The 19,310-nt window shown below is 39.7% G+C and overlaps 1 protein-coding gene across 1 annotated transcript in view; it reads right to left on the minus strand.

Annotated features, from left to right (window-relative positions):
* LOC126260534 (hexokinase type 2-like) overlaps positions 1-4,884 on the minus strand; it is a 136,015-nt gene extending 131,131 nt beyond the window's left edge. The window contains exon 1 of the mRNA XM_049957867.1: positions 4,587-4,884. Coding sequence (XP_049813824.1) covers positions 4,587-4,884 — 298 coding nt within the window. The remainder of the gene's footprint in view (positions 1-4,586) is intronic.
* Positions 4,885-19,310: the final 14,426 nt, after the last annotated feature.

The raw sequence follows: 19,310 nt of genomic DNA on the forward strand, positions 1-19,310 counted from the left end.
CAGTGTAACAGGGTGTTTACGTGACGTCTCCTGGAAGTGAATAATTTTTTGTCTAGTGTGCTTATTTTTCTATTGACAAACACGTCACAAGACAAGTGACAGCAAAAGTTTTCTGTCACTATGGCTTCATTTGTCATTGCTAGTTTGTTTCAAAGAAATATTGCCCTTTTTGTATATCTGTAAAACTGCTAAAGAAATTTTGACTATTAAAATCACAATAGGACTTAATCACCCCACCTCCCTCAGCTTGTTCAATCCAGATTCCTCTACAATTTTTTTGCCTCATCAGCACTCTTTTATCATCCTCTGGAATATAAAAATTGGCCACGTGCAAGTGGCACTTGAGCAGTGAGGGTTCTGCACAAACTTAATTATGTTTGCAGACAATTCATCCATGCCGGGAATTAAGAACCTTGACCATTTTCTCCTACTATTGATATTGATACTAGCAAGATATTGGTCCCAGGGTACAAAATTTTGGAGACTGTTTCAATTTCAGTAATATAAATATGATGTAAAGTAATTCTGGAGGCAGGTGACCATTATTATAATAATCAGTAGTTCTCCATTCAGGCTGACTGGTTCACAACAGGCAAGGAATGACATTATGGCTCATGTGATGTGTTTCAAAATTAATCCACTGTCAGATATTCAGGGTGTTTATTGAACAGAGATATGGAATTTCAAGTTTTATGTGAAACACATTTTTGTTACATTAGTCTGCAAATGTTGGTTTCACATACAACTTGAAATGTCATACCTATGTGCAGTAATCACTCCTGGATTAATTCCAAAACATGTCATATGAGCAATAAAGTCATTTCTTGCCTGATGTTTGACTCTGCCACAGTGACCCAGTCAACCTGAATATAGAACCATTGATCGTTTTAACTTAAAGTTTGATGTCAGATAACAAATGTCCTTTTTTGTGATATATTTACAAATTTACAGTATTCAGATTTTTTTCCTTTGGTTGTACTGTACAACCTTCCCATTTGCCAAATTTCATGATTCTAGACCAATGGGAAGTCCCTGTAGGTTTTGATGAGTGACTTTGCGAATATCAAAATATATGACTTAAATGGCCACATCTTTTGACTACATTGACATAGAAGCTCTAATTTTTTATCTCACCAAAGGACCATAGACTTTAGTATGTGACATTAATTTCAATGTGATGCACCTACCCAATCCTGAGAAAAAGGGGTAATAATAGACAGACAGACAGTCAGATAACAAATGAAACAAATTTTTTTTTTCGTATAATTACAAATTTACAGTTTTACAGATTTTGGTTGTACTGTGAAACTTACTTTTTGCCGGGTTTCATGATTCTAGGCCAATGAGAAGTACCCTAGGGGTTTTCTGAGTGAGTTTGTGCAAGTATTAAAATGTGTGACAAAATGAAAAAAAGAGAGAGAGAGAGAGATACTTTTGAAAACTATCCCCTGCACTTGCAAAACCACATATGCTAGTTTTAATACCACCATTCATATCTTGCAGGAAAGCTAGTTTGATTTTGGAGAAGACAGTCAGCTTTTCATTTCTTTCTAACCTGCTCTCAAGCTAACAACATCTATAATTATATCATTGTTCATTCATTTCTGATGAAGGTTAGCCTTCAGGAATATGGGACATGCCAGGTCATACAATGACAGGCTGCTTCTGTAAACTGACAACTAGTTATGACTATGCTGTTCCCAGAATTGACTTTGTGAGTAGCTTTCTCCGTAGGCAGCCCTATACAGAAATCAAGCTGACCAGTTATTAAAATGTAGTACAGAAAAGTTATTCAACATTGTATTATACGCTTTATCCAGGTTTTAAAAATATGTGAAGAGAAATATGGGTCTATAATCAGAGATTACTTGTTAATTTCCATATTTCTGAAAGAAAATTACTACTGTATGTTTCAGACTTCCAGAAAAAACAAATTGACTCATTGACTGACTACAAAGGTACCTCAAGGAGGTGCTATCAGTTTCATATTGCATTTCAATATTTTGATTTAGATAGCACCAAAAGACGAGTTACTACATTTCAATGGCCTGACAATTTTTGTAACCCTTTAACTGCAGGTTTTTGGCACAAGATACAACTTCTTCCCACTTTTTATCCAGCAAAATTCTCTTTGATAGTGTGATTAAATGAGAATTTACAATTATGTGAAACTGTAATTTTTCCTTCTTAGTTAAACTTCTACTGCTCACTTTAACTTTTACAGATAAACGAGCAGTATATAGGTTTAGTGTTGTAGGATTGCCGGATCCAATGATGTACAATATACCACATGTAATGAGCACTATTTTATTACTCAGAAGCACACATATACAGTTACATACATTCTTGATTCTTGGTGCACGTGTGTACTGTTTCACGTGCGGCCACAGACTGCTCGCAAAGAGCTTGCCAAACCAAGGTATTACACGCGACTTGGTCGATAGTAGCCACATTAGCCCCCCCCCCCCCCTCTTTCCCCTAGAGTGTGGAGCACATAACAAATATTGGGGTATACATGTAAAAGAAACACCTAGGGGGGAGGGGGAGGGTGTTTAAACCAAAACCATACCTTACATTACATTACATTAGTAACTGAAGTCTACGAGCCAGCGAGGGGGGTGGATGGTCCTGCCCAACCGGGCGAATCCTTGTACAGCAATCAAGAGATCCAGGGAGGGGATGGTGGGTTGTGAAGAGCTGTGGTAGCGGACCTGAATGCCTGTTGCGGTATGTAGGACTTTAACTGTTGATGGGTCAGTACCAACCGGCAAGGGGACAGATTGTAGAAGATGAATGTGGGTTAAATTGTCATTGGGGGAGCTGGCTTGTTCATAGAAGACACACACATTATCTGGATGCATAACAAAACACACATTAGAGCTGCGAATAACATCTGTGTTGACATTCACTACCACTTCTGTATACGGGTTGACAGAATCTCCACACGAGTCATCATTGGCGACATCACACGTTCCGAGGCTGGCCCCTAATACGTCACTAAATCCTAACAGGGGAGAGGTGGGGGGCTGCCTAGGGGGAGTCATCACATGTGTCACTCTGTATGGGAATGTCACATGCACCTGAAGCACTGTCACATGACTGGGAGTGGGTACCGTCACACTTGCGGGAATGGGCGTCACTCTCCCATGGAGCGTCGGTAGATGTCTCGTGTGAGGCGGATGTAGCAGGGAGGTGGGGCCTGACTGGGTGGGGTATCGGGCAGTTCTCCCAGAGACCACGCTGGCTGAGGTGGCAGACAGATACCGTTTGAAGTGTGCCATTAATGAGCACTTCGAACGTGTTGGTACACCACAACATGACTCTGTGCGGGCCCGAGTATGGAGGTCTGAGTGTTGGTCGGGCGGTGTCATCGCACATCATGATGTGAGTGCATGATGCCATGTCCTTATGCAGAAATATGAGAGGGAGTGAGTGCGGTCAAGGAGGAGGCATGTTAATGTTAGTGATTAGCTCCTTAACATGCCCGACGAATGTCGAGTCGCAGATTTGACCCGGATGAAGTGAAGGCTCAACTAGCTCTGCTGGGAGTGTGAGGAGTTCTTCGTACAGTACTTCTGCCAGGGACATGCCAAGGTCCTCTTTGTACGTGGCCCCCCGTGCTGTATCACTTGCGTCTGTAGTAAGCGAGATGGGTGCATAAGGAATGGGGTGAGTGAGCATAACGGCCATCTGTAAGGCTGACTCTAGGTTATCAAATGCGCAACAAATATCTGGAGTTCACGTGACCGCCCGAGACCCTGAAGTGTTTTTTCTGCAAGAGCATCCGTCACTGGAGCTTGTATGTCAGCAGCATGGGGAATCTGCTTGCAGTAGTAATTTAACATTCCAAGGAAGCGGCAGAGGCCCTCAAAATCTTTGGGCAAAGGCACCGTACTGATGGCCTCGACACATTCGGGTAGGGGGCGGATGCCATCGGCAGAAACCCCATGGCCCAGAAAAGTGGCAATCTGTGGCAGGGTTGTGACTTAGCATTGTTCGCTGTGACACCGTTTGCTTGTAATAGTTGAAACACTTTATTTAAATGGAGTTCATGTTCCTTCCTCGAGGGACGAAGAATAAATTAACAAGTCATCCAGGTATGCATATGCGAAGTCCAGTTTTCCAACCAATGAGTCAATGAAACCGTTGCCACGTCTGTGCAGCATTTTTAAGGCCAAATGGCATAAACAAATACTCGAAGAACCTGAACAGGATGATGATAGCGTTTTTTTTAGTGTCCCCCGGTGCCATTTGCAGTTGGTGGTATGCCTTGTGACATTTGATTACATATAAAATTTGTGCCCCATGCAGCTGGGAAGCAAAGTGTTGAATATTTGGGACAGGATACTTATCTAGAATTATTCTGGTGTTAAGTGCCCGATAGTCAACTCAGAGGCAGAGAGTGTCATCTTTCCTGGGCACCAAATGAACGGCTGACGACCAACTACTAGAAGAAGGGTGAATAGGCTTATTGTCTAAAAGTTCCTGAATAATAGCTTTGGAATGTTTACATTTTCCCAGGTTAAAATGCCTAGCCTTTGTGTGTACTGGTGGACCTTCTGTGGTATTGATTCTATGGACAGTACTGTTGTTGATCACGAACACTGATGGACCCACACCTGATGCAGTATGACTAACCTGTAATGCGCATGCTTGTGTATCCCAGGCCAGTGGGTCAGCAGCAGTGGTGGTGATCCACTGGTAGTCCTTGTCGTGGAGCTCAGTGGAGCATTCGGTAGTATCGTGGGCACAGTTTCTGTCTGGCAGTAGAAATGTCATGCGGCATCGGCGGCGAGTGTGACGAAGCAGTGCGAGGATTGGGGGAGTGCCCATGTGTGACAGCTGGGCAACCTGCTTACGAGCATCCATGAGCTCGGCTTGCATGGTGACGAGGCATAAGCAGAGGGCTTCATTGCTGTCCCAATGTTTGTCATTGTGTCATCTAAGAGTGAGCATTGCAACAGTGGTTTCGGCTAGCTCACACAATAGATTGGTGCTCTCGGATGAGAGGGAAGATATATCTGAACCGGTGGTACGGTCTTTCAAGCTAAAGGTTAGTGTACCTCGTTGTAGGTTAGGTGAAAGTGCACGGGCTAAGAGAAAATTTACCCCAAGCACTGGTTCATCCACATCCGCGATAATGATAGTACACTATAAGGGGGTACTAACGTCCTGCAGTTTAAGGCTTAAATTAGTTATTCCATGGGATTGGATCAGGGAATTATTGGCCACTCAAAGTGGGGGGGGGGGGGGGGCTAGGCTGATGCTCAAATTTAATACCTGCAGACAAAGGTATCATACTAACCTCGGCCCCCGTGTCAACTAGAAATGAAAGGGAAGACACTGCATCTTTCACGTACAAGCGTCCTGGTGTGTGAAGTGAGGAAGTATTAAGTGATAGGCATCTGTGCAGTGCAACATGGCCCATAGTGCCTGAATTGGGTCACATTATTAGTTTTTGGAATGCACAATGAGTACAACATTTCTTAGTCGCGTCGCCAAAGTGGGAATGGAAATAACACCAAGTGGGACGGCGCGCGGGGTTGTCTGTCGCGCTGGTTGAGTTCAAAGTGGCAGAGCAAGTTGTACGCAGTCTGTACAGCACGATGGAAACTGCCATGCAGGTGTGCCAACCCCTAAGGCCTGAGGGCCCCCTGGAAGGGGGGCGGGGAGGGGGGTATGCAGGTGGGGCAGAATGTTGTAAATCTGGTCTGCGATCTTCAGTTTAGAGTCTAGTGGGGTTGAAGTTACATGGAGAAGGTGAATTTGAACCTACAGAGGAAGTTTGAGCAACCAGATGGTCCAAAGTGTAACGTCTGGCATGTGGTGTGTGTCAATTATGACATGGAGATGATGACAGAGCTGCAACAGGGATCTGGAACCCAACAACTCATGACTGATGAGGCCGATAGCTTCCTCTGTTGGTGTAGATAGTTGCTCAAGGATGGTGCGTCGGGCGAATGCATATTTATCCGTAGTGGGGGGTGAAGCCACAATATCGCAGATCAGGTCCAGTTCATCATGGAGGTGACATAGTAAGCAAAGGAACTTTGAATTGCCATCAACGACACCCTGTAGCTGCAGGACATGGTCAACCAAGGCAAACTGTGTCCTTGCAAAGGGGTGGTAGCTTAGGCTAACGGATGGGGAAGTCTTGAAGTAACTGTTTGTCAGAAACTGTCACCCCCTGTCCGTAGCTCTGCAGCGTAATTGGCTTAGGTGCAGTAGCAGTTCACCAGCTTCTGACACTGTCAGTTGCACATGGCACAGTAGGTGCAGCTGGCTCGGCCTTGGTCAAGAAATCTACAAGTCGAGCAATCGACGGAGTAATGCCAACAGGCGTAAAATGGACCGGCACAGTAGAGTCGACTGTAGTTGACCGATGTGCGGAGAATGATGGAGTACAGTTTCCAGGCCCCTCCCCTACAGGTGCATTAAAATTGTTTAAATCACCTAATGTTTGTGGAACACACGTGGCAGACGCAGCAGGGAATGGCATGTGCCATCGGAAACACTCATAAAGCGGACGTTGGACGTGGGGGCTGGTGCAAAATCCGGAGTTCTGGGATAAACATGAAATTTACTGTCTTGAGCATCTGGCTTGATTTGTACTGCCACTGATTTGGGCAGAAAGTTCACACTGGCACTGGGGAAACCTGTAAATATAGTCACTGGGATTTGAGCACATAGTGTCAGCCATTGTTGAGCACTCAGAACACATGGAAAGTTTATATTCAGTATAAAACACTTGCATTCAAAGTTTTGAGCATGAAAAGCATTCTGTTGGTATGATGCACTGCCACATGACCGCTGACTCATGTACGGTAACAAAAAGTTATTGTTCATACATGATGCCGGCATACGTGGCTGTTGGAAAGTAGAAGCGCTGTCCTGTTGAGTACAGCTAGTCAGTGTGTTTGGGAACTGTGTCGAACTATTGCGAACACAAGGTGGATAGTTAGAAAACCATGCCGAAGCATCCATTGGAACACCTAGTTGGCACTTGTATTGTGTAGCGTGCGGCAAGTGATACATTGTGTACCACCCGACGGTAGACAAGAGTTCATTCTAGCTCTCGTGAATAAAATTCGGGGTCACCAGTATGGGTTTAGTGTTGTAGGATTGCCGGATCCAATGATGTACACTATACCACATGTAATAAGCACTATTTTATTACTCAGAAGCACGCATATACAGCTACATACATTCTCGATTCTCGGTGCATGTGTATACTGTTTTGCGTGTGGCCACAGACTGATCACAAAGAGCTTGCCAAACCTAGATATTACGCATGACTTGGTTGATAGTCACCACAAGTACAAAAGAAATGGGAATTTGGGAAAGACATTGTTGTTGCAGTCACAGACATACAAAACAAAAAGTGAGATAATAAAAATCAGCAGGGAAAATGAAAAAAATGAAAGATATGAGTTGTAATGGAAAAATTATTAAAGAAGTAGAGGCTTTCGAATATCTAGAAAGTAAGTTGACAAGAAAAGGAATCATTAAGGAAGAAAATTTTGGAGAGGATAAATAATTGCTCAAAATTTTACTGTTGTGTATCAGACATAATTAGGAATTAGAAAATACCTGTCAGAACAAATATCATGAAATATAAATCATACTATCTGACAGGGATCAGAATGTTGGACATGGACAAAAAAAATTTGAGCAGAACATAAGCAACAGAATGCACTTTCTAGGAAGGATCCTGGTTAAGATGAGAAGGGACGAGACAAGAAATGAAACAGTACAAAAAACACTTCACACCAGTCTGCAAAAGAAAACTAAATGGAGAGAAATAGGCTGAAATGGTTTGGCCATGATAAAAGAATGGGAAAAGGAAGACTATTGAGAAAAGCTCTGGAGTGGATAGAATCTGGAAGAAGACAAAATGGAAGACCATGAACAAGATGAAGAGACCAGGTGAAGGATGATGTGAATTGGAGAGGGCAACGATGAGAGAAAATTTTAAAAAATAGACTGTTGGAGAAAAGAGACAATTACAAGAGGATCTGGGAATGAACAGAAACATTTCAGGAAGAAGAAGAAGAAGAAGAAGAAGAAGAAGATGATGATGATGATGATGTTAAACTTGATTTATGGGAATACTTTATTGAACCCATTTCACCATCATGAACAGACAAACCATTTATTAATCAGCTCACATGTATCTGAAGATAGGCAGATCAATTTAGAAATAAAATATCAATCACTGTTGTTCTGTGTCTTTATATTCTACTTGGGAATGTTTCTTTCTGGAGAACAAACCAATATCAGACATCGGTAACTCCAAGCATCCCCAATCACAACTATTTAAAGTGAAATATATTTTGAATTTGTTACACAAATTAATCCTGTAACTATATAATTCATCTATTCAAGTTTAAAACTTTTCCTGTTATACTCTTAGAATAACTATAGGTAGCATATGTTTCAAAGTCTACCTCTGTGATCTACAATATACTGTTCTTTTTTTTCACTTTGTAAATATTTACACACACGAAAAGCCCTTGTGAAAACACTGGAAATGACATTGATTAGAGAATAGTACTCTGCTGGTACTGTATATATCTGGAAATTAGTCATGCAAGTACATTTAACACAACCATGTGTGATGACCCCATCCTGTGACCCCTGGAGCTCTGCATATGCACATTTAACAGAATTATTCATTCAGGGTTTGTCATAATGCTCAAAGAGTGATCTTTACATTACCTTGAGGAGCAGTTTCAGTGACAAACTGGATGTCATCCTCAATTGCATAATTGGGGTCCAGACAGTGGTGAAGAAGTCAATACATTCACTGGTAAAGGTTGTGATGTGAATTTGTCTACAAACATTGTTTTTGATAATACTGACAAGAACTGTCAATTCAAAGAAATTGATCCTAATAATCCCATAGATTTCATGAAACAATTCAAAGTTCCTTTCATTCACATGAAGTCATAAGATTAAAAAACAGAATGTTGCCTTCATTACATGAGTACTAGCACACACACTTGGCCCAACTATATGGTTAATCAGTACATAACTACTGCTGAGTTTGAGACAGCATGAGAAACTTCAAATTATAAAGAAAAAATGTTTTTGCTCAACAATTAAAATAGAAATAAAAGAAATATGAGAAGTTCCTTGCAAGAATATTGTGGCCAAAATATCTTCTTGAATGCTCCTCTAAATGAAGACACCTTGATCACTGTCTGAGCCAGACATTTGTTGTGCAAGGTACACAGGTAATTAACCATTGGAAACGTCTGATAATGTAAGTGAATTATTACACCTTGTTGACAAACAGAAGAAGACACCACAAAGGCAGCAGAGAAAAAAGGTAATGGAGAGAAGATAGCAATTGTAGAAGAGAAGGAAGAAAAAACCGAAGAGGGCTAAATAAATGTAAGAAAAGAAGCGCGAAAGGAAAAGTGGAAAATTTCAAAGCTGCATCACGGAAGAAAGGACTGTCTTAATTACAAATAAGTTTCAAGAATTTGTACATGTTTTGGTTTAACTTTTCTTAGGTCCATTTATAAACTGGTCAAGATAACTCACTGTGATAATATTAATGAACTGTGCACTATAATCAGTAACAGAATTGAAGAATATCACTTCTGTGCCAGTGGGTTTTTTGTGTGGTTTTTTGTGTGGTGTTTGTATAGTAAGACATACGTAAGTGTCTGATCAGCAGCACAAGGTCGACAATATAAAGTCAGTTCGTAGTAAAAATATTTCTATTACTGATGAGTCAGATACATGATGTCTAGTATTTAACAATCATTTTCTGAGCATTGCTGGTGAATTAAATAAAAACTTAGTTTCTACAGGGAATTATATAACTCTGTTGGAAAATACCTTTCTAAAACTGATGTCTGAAATACTCCTCTATGATACTGGTAGAGCAGAGACTGAGTCAATAATTAAATCACTCAAGACTAAGGACTCTCATGAATATGAAGGAGGGCCTAGCAGTATATTAAAGAATTGTGCTGCACATGCGAGCCCTGTACTTAGCCATATTCGTAATTTTTCCTTTAAGAATGGGCAGTTTCCTGAACAATTAAAGTTCTCATTAGTAAAGCCACTTAATAAAAAGGGAGAAAGGGATAATGTAGACAATTTTAGATCTATTCCTATGCCACCAGTGTTTGCTTAAGTTATTTAAAATGCTGTGTATGTAAGGATAATTGAGCACCTTATTTCACATAATTTGCTATCAAATGTACAGTTCGGTTTTAGAAGTGATTTAACAACTGAAAACACTACTCTCTTGTCTCTGTGGGGTACTGGATGGATTAAACTAAATGTGTCAAACACTAGGCATAATTTTTTATTTAATTAAGGCGTTTGATTGTGTTGATCACAAAATATTGCTCCAGAAGTAAGACCATTATGGAATATGGGAAGTAGCTTACAATTGATTCCCCTCTTACTTTAACAATGGAAAGCAAAAGGTTATTATTCACAGTGTTGAGAATGGCTATGAGTTTGAGTGGGGAACAATTACATGGGGTGTGCCCCAGAAAACAGTGGTGGGGCCACTCCTGTTCCTCATTTGTATAAGTGATATGGCTCTAGTATTACAGGTCATTCTAAAATATTTCTGTTTGCTGATGACACAACCTTGGTAGTAAAGAATGTTGTGTGCAACATTGGCTCTATTCCAAATAGTGCAGTTCATGACATAAGTTCATGGCTTGTACAAAATAAACTAATACTAAATGATAGTAAGACTCAGTTTTTATAGTTTCTAACACACAATTCAACAAAATTCAGTGTTTTAATTTCACAGAATGGGCACATGATCAGTGAAACTGAAAAGTTCAAATTTCTAATGTTCGGATAGATAGTCGTGGAAAGCCCTCATTCAGGATCTTGTTCAAAGACTTAATGCTGCCATTTTTACTGTTCAAACAGTATCTGAAGTAAATAATAGTTCAACACAAAAAGTGGTCTACTTTGTTTATTTTCGTTTGCCTATGATGTAAGGTATTATATTTTGGCATAACTCTTCCTATTCTCAAAGGATGTTTTTGGCTCAGAAACGAGCAATAAGCCGTGTAAGTACACGAAGCTCTACTCAACCCCTGTTCATTAGTCTGGGTATTCTGAGACTGGCGTCTCAATATATATGTATTCTTTACTGTTGTTTCTTGTTAATAATACCACCTTATTCCCAAGAATTAGCAGCTTTCACTCAATTAATACTAGGCAAAAATCCAGTCTGCATTTGGATTGCACTTCCTTGACTTTTGTGCAGAAAGGTGTGCAGTATACTACTGCATCAATTTTCAATAAGCTACCACAAGAATAGCAGCAATCCATGTGCTTTCAAATCTAAACTGGAGAGTTTCCTTATGAGTCACTCCTTCTATTCTGTTGAGGAGTTCCTTGAAAAATTAAGCTGATTCCTGTGTCATACTGCTGATTGTGTTTACATAAACTAATGGCTTGTCTTTTTTTAGGTTCATAAACATTTTATTTTATCTGTTATTATTTTTGTGTTGTAATTTTATGTACTGACAAATTCCCATGCTCCATGACCTTGGATATTTTCTCCTCAATTTGGTACTATGGAACTAGATGACTAAACTAAAAATAAAGAAAACTTTAATAATTTAGTGAAATGAATTACCAATGATGATGTCTACATGGTAAAAAACAATGATATCTTGATTGTCATTGTGTGTTCCTGGATTGAGACATGTTCAGTTTCACTATGTGCTGTTTATTAGGTAGATTGCTGTTATATGTACTGAACTAACATTACTACTGTTATGATGCTGCCATGAGTTCATATTTCTTGTTCAAGTGGTGCATAATAATTAGAAAATAGGAAGGAAATTGAGCCATCATGACTCCAAGCAACTGATTTATGGGATGAGTTGTATGTCATGATGCTTCATAACCGTTTTTTCATACCTTATAACTTGGTTGTACGAGTAGCTGCTGCTTGTGAGTGTGGCATGCTGAGACTATATACCCTGTCACATAACCATCCCCACCATCTTAGCTGTACAGCATAGCCAACTTCTAATGTCTGCTGTCTCTGCTCAACTGTCACATTGTAAGTTGCCATGCCATGTGACCTTCCCAACAATCCTTGGGATATGCTGTAGCATTGACAGATGCCACCTACAAGCCTGGTGAACTAGGAGCAACTTCAACATCCTGTGTCCATCCCATCCACCTGTGCCATACAGTATTAACAGCTTCTGCTGTATATAAGCTCTGCATGGATGACATGTTGGAGTTCGTCATGTCACATGACCTCCTGGGCACCCCTCATACAACACTGTAGCACCAGTAGTTGCTGCCTGTATACTTGTATACTTGGGGTGTCACCCAATTCACTGTCTCATGTGTTGTTGATGTGTGCTTTTTGAAGTGTGGGATAATAGTACCATTGCCAGTGTACAGTGTGTGTGTGTGTGTGTGTGTGTGTGTGTGTGTGTGTGTGTGTGTGTGTGTGTTTGAGTGAGTGAGTATAAGTGCCAATCAAGTAAATTTAAGAAAGCAGAGTATCTACACTTGAATCTTCATCCATACTCTGCAAACCACTGTGAAGTGCATGGCAGAGAATACATACCACTGACCAATTGTGAAGGCTTTTTCCCATTCCATTTTTGTATGGTATGCAGGAAGAATGATTGCTTAAATGCCTCTGTCAGTGCTGTAATTAGTCGGATCTTGTCTTCATGATCCCTGTAGGAATGATACATAGAGGAGTTGCAAAGTATTTCTGTATACCTCACTTACTATTGGTTTTCACATGGTAGTTTTCACCAGACTTCAGGCATCTATCATTTCAGTTCTTTCAGTGTCTTTGTGATGCTCTCTCATGAGTTGAACAGACCTGTGACCATTTGGGCTGTCATTTGTATCTGTTCAATATCGCCTGTTAGGCGTATTTGGTATTAGTCCCATGTGCTTGACTAATATTCTAGGATGGGTCAGACAAGTATTCTCTATGCAGTCTCCTTTGTAGGCTGCTTGCACTTCCCTCTTCTGCCACCTGCTTTGACTGCGGCCATGTGCTCATTCCATTTCATAGCCCCACAAATTGTTACAGCCAGACTGAGTTTACATCCAGATTGATTTCAAATTTGATTTGTACATATGTATTTACTCTGTCAAACTATATAGCACATCATATTTTACAGTACCATTCATTTAAAATTGTTTTCTCTTCTGTGTGTTTTCATATATATACTATTTACACATGTTTCTTCAGAAATCTCCTATTGTGTGCCCCTCATTTTTGATCCTGAAGTATTATTATTTGTAAAAGAAACATAATTAGAGACTAACTGATATGCACTGTGTCTTTCAATCCTTTCATTGTTCTTAAAAAATTGATGCTTTTTATGTACTGTTTAGTTGTTGGTGACACAGAGATATATATGACCTTGAAATTTAAGATTTACCTGTAGGGATTTTTGTCATTGTAAATTTAGAATTTCATAATGCATACATTTATTAATATTGTTATGTTTCACATTACTCATCTTTAATCTGTTTAAATCTATAATTCATTTGCAGGATTTTATGTTTGTACCAGGCAATTAGCAGCAGTTTCATTTTCTTCCTTTTTAAAATTTGATACTGGTATTTTGTGAACAAAGGAAAATGCTCAACCATGCTTAAAGTGAGTACACATTTATTCCTTAAGGAATAAATCAGTTGATCATGCATCTACATCTACATCTACATAAATACTCCGCAATCCACCATACGGTGTGTGGCGGAGGGTACCCCATACCACAACTAGCATCTTCTCTCCCTGTTCCACTCCCAAACAGAATGAGGGAAAAATGACTGCCTATATGCCTCTGTACAAGCCCTAATCTATCTTATCTTATGTTTGTGGTCTTTCTGCGAAATACAAGTTGGCAGCAGCAAAATTGTACTGCAGTCAGCCTCAAATGCTGGTTCTCTACATTTTCTCAGTAGCAATTCACAAAAAGAACGCCTCCTTTCCTCCAGAGACTCCCACCTGTGTTCCTGAAGCATTTCCATAACACTCACGTGATGATCAAAGCTACCAGTAACAAATCTAGCAGCCTGCCTCTGAATTGCTTCTATCTCCTCCCTCAATCCAACCTGATAGGGATCCCAAATGCTCGAGCAGTACTCAAGAATAGGTCGTATTAGTGTTTTATAAGCGGTCTCCTTTACAGATGAACCACATCTTCCCAAAATTCTACCAATGAACCAAAGATGACTATCCGCCTTCTCCACAACTGCCATTACATGCTTGTCCCACTTCATATCGCTCTGCAATGTTACGCCCAAATATTTAATCGACGTGCCTGTGTCAAGTGCTACACTACTAATGGAGTATTCAAACATTACGGGATTCTTTTTCCTATTCATCTGCATTAATTTACATTTATCTATATTTACAGTTAGCTGCCATTCTTTACACCAATCACAAATCCTGTCCAAGTCATCTTGTATCCTCCTACAGTCACTCAACGACATCTTCCCATACACCACAGCATCATCAGCAAACAGCCGCACATTGCTATCCACCCTATCCAAAAGATCATTTATGTAGATAGAAAACAACAGCGGACCTACCACACTTCCCTGGGGCACTTCAGAAGATACCCTCACCTCCGATGAACACTCACCATCGTACTGGGTTCTATTACTTAACAAGTCTTCGAGCCACTCACATATTTGGAAACCAATCCCATATGCTCGTACCTTAGTTAGGAGTCTACAGTGGGGCACCGAGTCAAATGCTTTCCAGAAGTAAAGGAATATGGCATCCGTCTGATACCCTTCATCCATGGTTCGCAAGATATCATGTGAGAAAAGGGAGAGTTGCATTTCACAGGAGCAATGCTTTCTAAGGCCATGCTGATCCATAAATACTGATAGATTCTATTTTGTGTGAAAGTAAATGTATTTATATATTTTGTAATTTTACTTCTTTTCCATGTTCTATGGGACCATGCAATGCAATATGATATCCATATTAGGTTTTTTGTGCCACATTTTCTTTCTTTTGTCTTTTGCACATTTTTTAGCCTATTTTACACTGAAACTTTAGGAGTCCTTAAATTTCCAATGTGAAATATTTTTGTGCACTGGAGAACTGTTAGGTTTCAGTATTCCTACATGTCAAATTTGTGGAAGTTTTAATCTCACTTTTTTTAAATCTCTGGTGAGTGGCATGTCATTTCTGGCAGACCTTTGACTAACAATAATAAAGTGTAGGTCAACTGTACTGCACTTGGCTGGCAAAGGAGTTGTGTCATCTCAGAGCAGGACTGCACAAATCTTTGCACAGAAGTGATAGGGTTCAATGTGGAATGGAATGACAATGATCACCAGTATGCCAGATGAAGTTTATAAATATGTTCTAACATGCTATGATCTCTACCATGAATAAATAGCAGGGTGCACTGTTAATTAACATTGACTTTGAATTAAAGAAAACAGCTCATGTCCAATTCCAAAACAGGAGAATGATAATAATGAATGGTAAATTGTCATGTTCATTAGATGGAAAAGAGGAGAACTAAAATGGTGCTACTCAACTTGTAATTGGGGTGGGCAGTGTTAAGTGCCTGCACTATCAGTAGTTGTTAATAGAAGAGGCTCTGCAAATTTTTAACCATTTCTAGATGCATACTGTGATATTTATATACAACAGTAAACATTAGCTACCTGACGTTTCTGAAAACTTAAATATGCCTTGTGACATCAGAAATTTTATTATAAAACATACCTTTCCCATTTGGAAGATCCTGCACGTATGTTATAAAACATTTTACAATTGAATTTGGATGTGTATCCTTCCCCAGACCAAGCTTTACGTCCTCCAAAAAAGAAGACATAAGTTGGTTAACTTGAACATCAGTGAGATGGAATTCCTTGCATAACTGCCTTACCTGTCAAAATAAACACTTATATTACAAACAATTAAAATGTTATTTACACTTAATGTACAATCCATTAACAGTCTGTAATTATGATTGGAATACTTTATATATTTATTCTTGTAGTATTTTTCACAATTATGTGCAACATTTCACTAAAAAAAAAAGCATACATCCAGGCAGAATAAAACCTTCTCTCAGATTGGTTTTCAGTATGAGCTGCAGAGAGCAGTGAAAATGAGCTTACACCCCATACTTACAGTGCACTGGGATAAGGAATGGTACAAAAGGAGCAAGCTCCACCCGCATCATATATTACAACAACTATACTTTTGCTCTGTGCTTCTCTCAGGCATCTAAGAAAGCGGGCAACAACTTGGATAGTGAGCTTTCATTTACACGAATAAGATTTTTGCAGTGTCGATGACTGACCAGGTATTTTGTATGTACCAATCACCAAGTGGTTATGTGGATATTTTTTTCTCAAAACTAAATCTGACACTAGCTAAGGTACCTCGCTCAAAAACAAACATATTAATCTGTGGGGATCTCAATATCAATGCAATGAAGTCAGATTTGTCAGCCATGCCCATTTAAATGTTTTGTACAGTTATGGCATGAATTCACTTGTAAGCTGTGCCACTAGAGTAACAAAACAATCTTCTACATTCACAGACCATGTAGCAACAGATATAGACATGAAAAAATGCTGTATACATTTTCAAGATATGTGCTTATCAGATCATTTGTGTCAGATATTAAAAGTAAATTTTTGTATAGAAAAGCACCCTAAATTAAAAGTATACAAATGGCTCTTCTCAAAGTCAAACCTGTATGAATTTTCACACCAGATACAATATGAAGGGTGGGAGGAAGTCTATGCGGAAATGAATGTGAACAAAATGTTTAATAGTTTCATGTCAATTTTTATACTAAAATTTGAGGAAGCATTCCCCAAAACTTTGCATACCATCGTGGCTTCAGAAAAAATCTTTTTGGATAACCAGAGGGATCAAAAATCCTCTGAAACTCTTAGGTATCTCACTTCAATTAAAAATAGGCAGACTGACCCAGCTTTTTTGCAATTTTATAAGAACTACAAGAGAATCTACAGAAAGGTACTACTAGCTGCTAAAAAAATCTCAAACGATAAAATACTAATGCAGGCAGAAGCAAACATGGGGCAAAAACTCTTGAATTCACAAATTAAGAAAAAAATTGACAAATGAACCACCCAAAAGAAATAGCTTACTTTGTAAATGTGTACTTCAACAACATTGCTAAGAAATTACAACAAAACTTTCTAGACACATGTCTTACCCACACAGAAGCATCCACAAAACTCAATGTCACTCTATCCAGCAACTGAGAAAGTGGTCACACAAGTTATACATCAATTAAAAAATAAAAAATCAACTTGTCTAGATGAAATCCCAGCTTGTGTCCTTAAAGAATGTGCAAATTCCATAAAAGTTCCATTAACAAAAATAATCAATGAATCATTCAAATCTGCTGTTTTTTGGAACAGCTAAAACAAGTGGAAGTAATACCAATCCTTAAAAATGGTGATGCAGAAAATGTAGAAAACTACAGACCAATCTCCCTACTGTCCACCATTTCCAAAATTATTGAAAAAGTAATGAAAAATAGGTTAATGCAGTATCTAAATAAGTTTAACCTTCTTTGCAAAGAACAACATGGTTTCAGGCCCAAAAGAGGAACAGAATTGGGTATGGCACAGCTTACAAAGGTCATTCTTGAGGCACTAAACGAAGATGATCATGTGAATGGAATTTTCATGGACTTATCAAAGGCATTTGATACAGTGGACCATATAATTGTATTATATAAATTAGAGTTAATAGGAATAAGAGGTATAGTTAAGAAGTGGTTTAAGTCCTACCTAGAAAACCAGATGCAGTGTGTTGAGATTTCACATACTTCAGAGGGATTTCTAGTAAAACACTTATCAGATCCACAAAATATTAATATAGGCATCCTGCAAGGTAGTAATCAAAACTAATTGTATATACTTCAGGTTGAATAACAGACACAATGATGATAAATTAACAATTAATGATGATGTAAAGGAATGTGTGATGGATACCAAATTCTTGGGGTTGAAGGTAGACTGTCAGTTAAAATGGACAGAACATGTAAAAGCTTTAACAAAGAGACTATCTACAGCATGTTAGGCTCTAAGAATAGTTGCACCAGTATGCAATATTTCATGCCTCAAAATGATGTTTGTGTGTATGTGTGTGTGTGTGTGTGGTTTGAGGTTTTAGGGTGCTAAACAGTGTGGTCATCAGTGCCCAAATGCATAGAAACAGTAACACATGCGGTGAAGGGACGAGGACAGACAGCGAACAAGGAGAACAGCTAAAAGACACAGACCTGATGCAGTTCCAAATTCTCACATACAGAGGCAAAACAAGAGGATAAGAAACACACTAAAAAGGAAAGGAAACACAAGGAAAAGAGAACAGGAATTGAAGTGAAACAAGTTGGTAATCGTGACTGGCGGACCTATTAGCAAAAACCTGGGTGAGCCAGTCACCTAGCAGCACATTAAAATCCTCTCCCTAAAATCCAGGGCAACAAATTGGACAGGACAGAAAACCATAAGACCTTAACCACAGTCGTTGCGTCGTCTTGCAAAATAGAGGGCAAATCTGGTGCCAAGGAAACCACCGTCCTCTGGTCAGAGAATAAAACACAGTCAAGTAAAATGTGGCGGACAGTAATCTGGATGCCACAAGCACTGCAGATTGGGGGTCCTCCTGCCGGAGTAAAAAACCATGCGTTAAGGGACTCTACCCAATGCGGAGGCAAGCGAGGAGAACCTCATCCCGCCTGCAGGACTGGTAGGACGTACGCCATGGCCGCGCGGTGGCCTTGACCAGACGCAGCTTATTTTCACCGACTGCCAGCCACTCCTCTTCCCATTGACGCATAACACAAAAACGCAAAAGGGAGGCAACAGCATGGAGGGGAACGTCACATTCAACAATGTGCAGGAGGGAACATGCATCTTTGGCAGCCACATCCGCCAGTTCATTTCCCCTAGTACCCATGTGCCCCAGCACCCAGCAGAAGGAAACCTCCTTCCCCTGCCGTTTCAGGTGGAGTAGGGCACCATGGATGTTCTGGACGACCGTATCTGCAGGGTACAAGTGTTGCATGGTCTGAAGGGCACTCAGGGAGTCAGAACAGATGAGAAACTTAAGACTGGGAACATATTTTGGATACATGCACTCAATCTTCAGTTATGGAATCATGTTTTGGGGAACAAATGATGGGAATATTCAGTCTGTCTTCGAGGTACAAAAAAGATTTGTACAGATAATAACAAATAGCAGTAGTAGGGCCCATTGTAATGATTTATTCAAAAAACTTAGAAATTCTGGCTGTCTCATGTGA

The sequence above is a fragment of the Schistocerca nitens genome, chromosome 5 (assembly GCF_023898315.1).
Source record: "Schistocerca nitens isolate TAMUIC-IGC-003100 chromosome 5, iqSchNite1.1, whole genome shotgun sequence".
NCBI lineage: Eukaryota > Metazoa > Arthropoda > Insecta > Orthoptera > Acrididae > Schistocerca > Schistocerca nitens.